This window comes from Pholcus phalangioides, unplaced genomic scaffold (genome assembly GCF_987345545.1).
Source record: "Pholcus phalangioides strain wild (caught in Gottingen) unplaced genomic scaffold, Ppha-v1.0 ptg000024l_1, whole genome shotgun sequence".
Lineage (NCBI taxonomy): Eukaryota > Metazoa > Arthropoda > Arachnida > Araneae > Pholcidae > Pholcus > Pholcus phalangioides.
In genome coordinates, this window is record NW_028301616.1 from 31,211,867 (window position 1) to 31,221,486 (window position 9,620).

The window sequence follows — 9,620 nt, forward strand, 5'->3', positions numbered from 1 at the left end:
GTATGACAAAAGTTTCTTTTATATTTATTTTTATTTTAAAAAATAATAAATTGAATGTCAGGAACTATTTTTTTGTAATTTGGATGTGGGTGTGATTAGTGTTACCATATTCTAAAACTCCAAAATGAGGACATACCAGTTCGTGCTGCCCAAGTGGGGACTCATTTACCTCTGTCTCCAACAGGTGACGCCACTACGAAAAAATCAAAACTGTTTTGATTTTTCACTGAGCTATAAGTAAAGTTTACTTATAGCTCAGTGTGATTTTTAAGGTGAAACGCCATCTGTTGTGAAACTATCTGACGCTGCATATAGCTTTCGTGCATGTCTGTTTTGACAAAACAGTTTAACAAGAGAACTTTTTTGGCCTTCGACCAAGGGTTCTCTTGTTCACAGAAACAAAAACACCTTCTTGCTGTAGAAAGTGTTGGACATGCACGCAAGCACTTGCGATATATCTCAAATATTTTCACAACAGATGACGCTCCATCTTGAAAAAAAGGAATAGAAAATTTTTCTGGAAAGAAAAAAAAGTTTGAAAATTTCGGAACCTGAAAATGAAAACACACAGGGGAGAGGAATTCCGAAAACGTAGGAAGACGCTCAGGTTGACATCAAAAATAAATAGTGTCCTAAAATTAATAGTGTCCATAAATTCATAAATGAGGACAGGACGTCTGGTAACGAGAATTGTGACGACATCATAAAGTTTATTTCAAAAAATGGCAACAGAAGAAAAAGTCGTCTGCCTTTTTTTCAAATTGTGTTTGATTGCTGTAAATTTTTTCAAAAGTGTTTTTCGATTTCAGGAAAGTGATGGAGTGTTTGTCGCTCCTTTGATTCAAATGTTCGAAAGTAAGCTTTTGTCTTGGTTTCTTCCTCTTTCGTTTTTTGTGATCATAAAATGGTTTTTTTAAGTTGTTTACGATGATAAAACATCATAAAAGTTTATAGCTTAGTTATGATGTAGCACAGTAGTTCGTAACCAAGGGATTCATGGACCCCCTTGGGCATGGCCCCCACATCCTGAAGCAGGGCCCCTAGGCTGGGATCTTTTACGGGCCCCCCGACCAGACTTTCACGGGATCCCTTTATGATGAATTTATAGCGTGAAAAAACAAAAAAATTATTGAAATCCTCCCGGGCCCCAGGGCTGGACCCTTGCCAGCCCACCCCTTGTAGGTGTCCTTGGAGAGATTTTCGAGAGGGTCCGTGAGCTTGGATGAGAAAATAAAACTCGTTGTTTTAACATTGCTAAAAACAATATGATTTTGTAAAGGGGTTTGTGGATTTTTTTGGCACGGAGTCCATAGAACACAAAAAGCTAAGAATGCCCTTCCCCCCCATCCATGCTGTAGTAGATTAGCATGTCTCTACCTTTTTACTCTTTCGGAACCCTTGATTCGTGTTCTAGGTCAAAGGTTTCCTGTTTCAGTTTAGTCGGAACCCTCGATTGTTGACTATCCATGAAACGTGAACAGAGATAAAACCTTTATAAGGCAATGTTGATGATAATTTTCACATCTTTTGATTCCATGGATTAAGGGTTCTGCAGAGCAGCAGTTCAAAACCTTTGTTCTGGAACAGAACCTGGGGCTACATGCAGGGCGGCAAGTAGATGCTTGGTCAGCCAGGGCAAGCACACATTTTGGTACCCCCTGTAATATTGAAAGAGTGGTGAAAGGGTGAAATTCGCTCTCGCTCCTCCCTAGTTGGCTACATGACTCTCTTGCAGGAAAGAGGTTAAACACCTTTACCGAGCTCTGCCTTGCAGTTCAGGGAAGTTTCACGGTTGCCACTAGAAAAATCAAATGGAAGAGTCATGCCCCCCCCCCCCCTCCGCACCCATACATAGCATGAAAATTCAAGCATTTGCCTTCTTCATTCCAAAATATGAAAGGCAGGTGGCAGCACCAGCAAGAACACGAAACAAGCAGACTCCTGCAACATAAGTATGTTAAGGCCACAAGCACTCCGAGCAAACATTCCGGCATATACAGATTTGTTATAAATTCTGGAGAGGAATGTGTATGAGGTGTATGTACGGTTAAGTGATAATAGTGGGTCCTCTAGCAGCTGTGCGGTCTTGTGGGCAGCGAGGTGCTGGACTTTCATCGTGAGGGTCTGCTTTTGAACCGTGTTGGCAACACAGTGGTGGTCCCCTTAAGTCAATTTTCTTCAGTTTCCCAACTTCAAGGGACAAATGCAGACCGGTCTCCCATTTGAAAGTCTTCCTGCAGAGAGCAGGCAGACCTTTAACATGATACTTACATAATATGAAAATTCAAGCATTAACCATCTCCACTTCAAAATATGGAAGTCAGATGGCAAGCATTCGCAAGAACATGAAACAAACATACTCTGATAACATCAATACGTTTGGAGCCATACATACACTCAAAATACATTCCAGCATGTACTGATTCATTAGAAATTCTTCAAAGGAATGTATATGAGGTGCATGTATGGTTAAGTAGTAGCAGGCTCGTATCTTTGGCAGCAAGCACAGGAAAACCTGTACGAAACTGAATACTGTACTCAAGAGAGTAAATGAAATAATATTTCATTTTAGACAGATTTTGGTTTCATAAAGATGTAAATCAAAGCACTAATAATTGAACAGACTGTATTTTGATTCCACTTAAAACAGGTTTTCATCTCGTACAGTATTTGTCTCAAGACAGATTTCACTGTATTTTATCAGCCGAAGTAAAATTGAATTTTTTTTACATTCTGTGTAATGTAAAAGGAGCAGTTAAAAGCCCCATTCACGTGTGCAAATATTACAATAGCATTGGGAGTTCTAGCAACCGCTTGACGACTTTTTTCCTTCGTAAGGAAAGAAATGAGCAGTCATTAGTGAAAATTCCTGAAGTTTTAATCCTGCTTTTTCTATTTCCCATATGAACGGGCTATAAGGTGAATTTAGCACTTCCTCTAGTCCAGGACACCAGACCTGCCAACTGTGGCCCTTTTTGGCAGAGCCTCAGAGTAGTGAATTTATAGTGGGAAAAATAATTATCCCAGGTCAGTATCCTGTCAGCCCCACCCTTGTGGAAGCCATGGGAAGGGCAGTCATGACATGGCACTAGAGAGAGACAGATTCCACAGAGCTGCGGAATAAATTCAAGATGTAAAGGGTTTAACTGAAACACGATAGGAGAAAAGTGTTGTAATTACTTTCACAATCAAGCAAAACTATGGCAATTTTATATTTAACCCCTAGAATACTAAAATAAAAACTGCATGTTATCTATATTACTATGTTTCTGAGACGTAGAATTAGTATTCCATGTTTAAAGAATGAGGCCCATGTATGGATATATGGGGGACTGTATAAAAGGAAAATGTGGATCAAAAATTTAATTATGCATATTAAAATGCATTAAAATTGCATCGATGCATATTAAAGTTTCATTATAATTTTTTAGTGTTTTCATTCAAGCCTCAGTCCAATTCTGAATGCATCGAGAATTTTGGTTCAGCTTCAGCATCCATATTTGTTCAGAGTCAAGAACAGACACAAGCTGCAGCTGAGAATGGGTACAATATGTAAGTTTATCATTAATTAACATTATTGAAATCTGCCAAAAAAATAAATGTTCCATTTGTTTTCAGTTTAGAGCATTTCATAAAAATAAATATCCTACAAGAAATTTTCAGTGTGCATTGCATCCAATGATATTATATTGAATCATCAGTTAGAAATTAACATTTTGGTAATTTACAAAATTATTATTTTCTGTGAGGATGTCGTAGGGGTATGATCACTGCACTAATGCTGTGTTTCCCTAAGAATAGGTTTTTTTGCGCTGCACAAAAAAACCTTGCTCTTAGGAAGACACTGCTTTAGGAACAATAAGTGTCCTAAGTTATTAGAGATGCTGTATAGCAGGCAAGGGTGTACTGAGGGGGGGGGGGGATTGGGGGTCTGGTTCTTCCCCCTGATTTCAGTTAAAATGACTGAAAAAAAGGAAAAAAAGATGGCCAAATCTATTATTTTATTACTTTGGTCCCCCAAATGAAATTTCTGGCTATGCCCCCTGTAGCAGGGGTCTTCAACCTTTTAGACATTGTGGGCAAATTCAAACCTATGAAGCCAATTCCAACATGGGCCACTGCACCAAATTGTACTGTACTATTTATATACAAATTGTGAATTTGGACTCGAACTTACATATGTATATACATGTATATATGGAAGTTCGAGTGTCCAAATTTTTTCACAAGGATTCTTTTTAATGTCCCATGGTGTGTAAACAGATTGGTCAGATATAGCCCTGAATAATTGAAGATTTTTACTTGTTCTGAAATCATTTCTTTCACAAGTTCTGAAAATATTTTTTGATTAATTCCAAAATTACTTAATAAGTAATCCAGATAATATTTCTTTCAGTACATATTGAAATTATTGTCAATTATTCTTAAATGATTTCTGTCACTGATTCTGAAATTATTTTTTCCATTAAGGCCACTCTGCCTAATTCATGGTTCATATGAGGCTTCCCAGACTATAGTAAAGTAGATATTTTCCAAAACAAAAAGGACCACTTCAAAGCATAAATAGGCACACAAATTAATATTTCCAGTTTGCAGCGATGTTCCTGACAAAGCTCCTAGGAGCCATGGGCACACTTCGAGAAACACTGCTTCAAGAAGTTGTGTATATGTGACCATATGTTGATTTTGCCGATTTTTTATTTTTTGGGTGTATCCCAAAATTTTCCTATCTTACAGGAATGCTTCTAATGTCTTTCAGATGTGAAACAGGGTGTGTCTGGTTCTTTAATTCAATGTTCCACCAAAGATAATGAAATAAAGGTCCTAAACGAGTATTTGTTCCCCCTCCCTAATTAGACAGCTAGGTAATTTATCAGATGCACAGGGGTAATGATACTTTAATGTGGGCATAACCAATTCATTATTTAATCGCCATTCAATGCTATTTCCTAAAAATGAATAGAGGGCACAACAAAGAGCTCCCAGGGCCATATTTTGCAATGCATTCAAGTCCCCCTGTCCTAGGTTTATCTAGATTTATTGGAGAAAAATATGGGGATTTTGTTTCCACACAAAGCATAGTGAGTATGTAAAATAATTTAATACTCTTGTATGTATCGCAAAGATGAATGTTTTTGTTTATACCTAGAACTCAATATTTTATACAACAAAATACGAGCTAATTCATGTATCAGTTCGAATAGTCACAACCAGGAGAAGCATGCCTTTGCAATTTTAAGCTTGTTTTCCCTCTTTTTGTTGTAAAACATTTAATCTTATGTTCTTAGGAAACAGCTTTTCAGTCCTTACTTATTCTCATGTAACACATAACATCCAACAATCTTTTCACATTGTTTACTTTTTTTATTCCTACTAAGAACTTCTTTGAAAATGTTGCATATGGATTTCGTATCAAATATTCAGGTCAGCTGATGATGGCAAAAGGAACGAAGATCAAGTGGAGGGAAATCTCTCTCAAGGAGATGGTTCTATTGTAGGCGAGGTGATGAGCAAATTTGATGAAGTTGTTACGCAAGTGAATGAAAAGAGGGAGAAAGACATGGCTCTGCTGATGGAACTCAAACAAGCTGTTCATGAGCAGGTGACAAAAAAAATCCTTAAGAGGCAGTTTTTAGTTCATTCACAAGAATTCATTTTCTCAACTTTGTTATAAAGAACTATTTCAAATGACAAAAAAAATATATATGTGAATGAATAAGAAATTCATTTTATGGTGTAAACATATTACATTTGTTCACATGCATGATTATAAAGCACATTAAATGTCAAGTATAACAAAATGATACAAGCTAACAGTTTAATACCCAAATGCTTATTTATAGCATTGAATGTTACCTCAAAGATAAATAGAAAAAAGTCTGAACACGTGGGATTTGCACAACACTATTTGAAAATGGAACTAGACTGGTGTGGTTTTGTGGTGTTATTTGACTGGTTAATTATAGATGGTGACATTAGTGTCACAAATGTTTTATTACAGAGTTTGCACCTTAGCCTTTCATATTTGACCACACATTCATGAAGGAAAATGCTTGTTTAGATGTGTTTTATCAACCCTTTGAATTTATCTTATGAATTCTGAATCACCCGCTCTATACAATAATTATTATGCAATTATTGTGTATATGTGGTATTATGTGTAAACTGCATATTACATTTATTTTATGCTTAGTCTATTATTTTTTTTGTGTACAACTCATGTTATCCAAGGCGGAAAAAAAGTTTTTTCCCCATGCCAGTCATAAATGATGCCCGATATATTTTTCAACATGCCAAATAGGTTTTTTTGTTAAATCAAAATTCTCGTTAAAAAATTCGATTTTATTTTTACTCGTCCTTGAATCTTACTCAGGAAATATTGGCTGTATAATTTTTTTCAGGATATTGGGTGCTTTAAATTGTTTGTAAAGCTGATATCTCTGCAACCATGGATTTTAGATCGCTCTCGCTTATAACAGTCACTCTGATGTTTGTCACTAATTTTGAAAAATAAAACTGTCCAATTACAAAAAAAAATTCAAATTACTTAGCATCTGAAAAAAAAAATTTAGTCTCCTTGCGCTAAAACTTCCAATTATTGAAATTTAGATACTGCTCTGAAAACTCCTTTGCAAAAAAAAAAAAAATTTTAATGCAATATTTATTGAGACATACTAATGTTGCTATTTTTAGGACTGAACCATTTTATTTTTTAATCCAAAATAAATACCTTTTTCTCGACAATAACAATTTTTACAACTTCGAATTTATATTTTGAAATTTGTGATAATAGCTGAAAACTTGTCAAATATCTCCATTAATGTATCAAAAAATATTTAATTTTCTATGACTTTCCCACAGTTACATTTTACTTTGAAAATTTAACATACCTATGGGGTGTATATAAGTTGGGTTTTTTTCGTGTTCTTGCTGGTGCTGCCACCTGTCTTTCATATTCTGGACTGAAGAAGGTAATGCTTGAATTTTCATACTGTGTGTGGGGAACAGGGCCATGACCCTTCCATTTGATTTTTACTAGCGGCAACCGTGAAACATTCCTGAACTGCAAGGCAAAGGTATTTGACCTCTGCTGCAAGAGTCATGTAGCCAACTAGGGAGGATCAGGTGCGAATTTCACTCTTTAAATATTTCAAGGGGTACCAAAATTTATGCTTGCCCTGGCTGACCAAGCATCTACTTGCAGCCCCAGAGCAAAGTTTTTGAACTACTGCTCTGTGGAACCCTTAATCCACGAGATCAAAAGATGTGAAAATTTTTAGACAGACAACAATCGAGGGTTCAGACTGAAATGAAATATAAGCAACCTTTGACCTAGAACGTCAATCAAGAGTTCCCAAAGAAAGAAAAGGTAGAAACGTGCTAATCTACTACAGCAGGGATGGGGAGCATTCTTAACTTTGTGTTTTATGAAAAAAATCCACAAACCCCTTTGTTAAAAACTGAATATGATTTTGTAATGTTAAAACAAAGTTTTATTTTCTCATCGAAGCTCACAGACCCTCTTGGAAATCGCTCCAAGGGGTCCATGAATCTCCCCACATTCCCTGGGAAATTCAAGGCATTTTGAGAAACTGCATTGTCATTTGAAAACTTTCTATAACTGAAAGCATGTTTCTAAAGTCAGCGATTGCTGAGATATCCGGCTGTCGGTCAGCCTGTATTTTTTGATAAAATATGTACCATTTCCATCCTTGTTTTAACCAATCTACACTCATCTTCTGAAAGAGATGTAGGAAAAAATCTGCAAATTCGGCCTATATATCAGTTTTGTAAAAAAATTATGGTAATCACATACACAGCAAATGCTCATACTTCACTGGTAACATGTTATATTCCATGTTTAAGGTCTGTCTTTGCAAAGTGGCTAGCCACTTTTTTGAAAATACTTCAACTAACGTATTCCAAAAGAAGTAAAATCTAAAGAACTAATGAAGGCAGGTTTTTTCATGATTTTAATTTTTTTTTATTCCAAAGTTATTAAATTAATAGGCCTATTTATGGATTTTTATATATAAAGGAATTCAAAATAACCAATTGAACACTAAATCTGTCAATGTTGACATTGTAAATTTCTAAAATGTTACTGCCAAAGCCTGAAGTGAACGAGAGTTTTGGCCCGAATCCAGTTTTCAGAGATTATTGGAGCTTTGGCTGGCAAAGTGGCCGGAGATCTCTGGCCAAACTTTGCTTTCATAAGCTGATGAAAGACTATCTGGTAGGCGGAAAATATATTTTTTTCATCGCCAATGTCTGATACATCACTATAAAGCAACTGAATTGGGATTAGCTTCATGTAATGAGAAAGGAAAAACACTAAAAATAGTTTTTCTGTCGACACTAATTTTAAGGGAAAAAATACCACATTGTGACTGGTTTAATAGGTTGTCATGATTAATATACAATTTCATGATTCCAAATCATGTCTTGTTCATCAGATTTAGGCCAACTTTGGGCTTTGCTGGTATCATATATATGGTTGTTACTATAGTACTTAACAAATGACTAAGGAACAACTAATTTATGTAAACCTGTTTTGGACAGAATCCCTCAAGCTCAACAATTTCGTAGACAACATGCATAATAGATGCCAAATGTACATAAGTGTCAGAGGAGATTTCACTTCATATTAACTAACCCATATCTGTCCTTATTTATAGCAGAACGTAAGGAATTTACTTGTAATTGATGTAAAGATTATCTCGTTTCTCTATGTAGCAATATTGGTTCCATTTTAAATAATATACTTCATAATATCTATTAAACTTCAAGTTTCATTTCTTTAAAGAATGTCTATCATTAGATATGACAAAAAATAATAGTTCCTTATTTTTCAAACACTTTTTTTTTTCTTCTGTTGCAGGTGGACCAATATTTTGGTGATTTGGAGAAGTCAATGCAAGACCTGTATTATAGGAACAACAAGCTAGTTCAGAAGAAGCTGAAAGCCCTGACAACCATAGCTACTAACATCACAAATCTTGAGAAAGCTTTAGAGAATCTCAAAAACAACAGTCAAGAGTGATATGGACCGAGGAAATATGCATTAAAGTTTTGTGTTGGCAGAGATGCTATTTATGCCACTATTGTTTCTTCTCATATTGTGTGATAACATTTTTCAGACAATGGTTCGCATTGGAATTAACTCCAAACAGAATATTTTGACAATTGTCAAGTATATGCAACTAATCATAGGCAATATATAGTATTTTTCATGTTTCTTTCACGTATCTTCGTCAGTTTGTCTACAGTAATTTTTTTCTTGTGTTAAAATATTAAACAAAAAGAACTGTACATTGTGTAAAGACTTGTGCAAAATAAAGCACGAACTCATTTCGAAATTGTACTCAATACAAAAAATATTCTCACCACAGAAGCAATATTTAACATTGTATTTCCACTGTAGCTCTCTTGAGCTACATAAAATTTATTATACAAATCTAAATTTTAGTCTGATCTCCAAATTTTACATATATTCCAAATATAACCTGATTTGAGCAATAGGCTACTTTGAGTTTGGAAGAGCTGGGCATTTGCATGAAATGGGAGGAAAAACTTAGGCAACAATGGTTCTTGGTCTCAATGACTTGACATGTTTAATA

The 9,620-nt window shown here is 35.4% G+C and overlaps 1 protein-coding gene across 1 annotated transcript; it reads left to right on the top strand.

Annotated features, from left to right (window-relative positions):
• Window positions 1–746: 746 nt before the first annotated feature.
• LOC149069218 (uncharacterized) lies at window positions 747–9,355 on the top strand. Its single transcript, XM_089251165.1, has 4 exons — window positions 747–855; window positions 3,432–3,552; window positions 5,425–5,602; window positions 8,882–9,355. The coding sequence occupies exons 1-4, from the start codon at window positions 846–848 to the stop codon at window positions 9,041–9,043; spliced, it is 471 nt and encodes a 156-aa protein (XP_089107291.1). The 5' UTR covers window positions 747–845; the 3' UTR covers window positions 9,044–9,355.
• The last annotated feature ends 265 nt before the right edge of the window (window positions 9,356–9,620 follow it).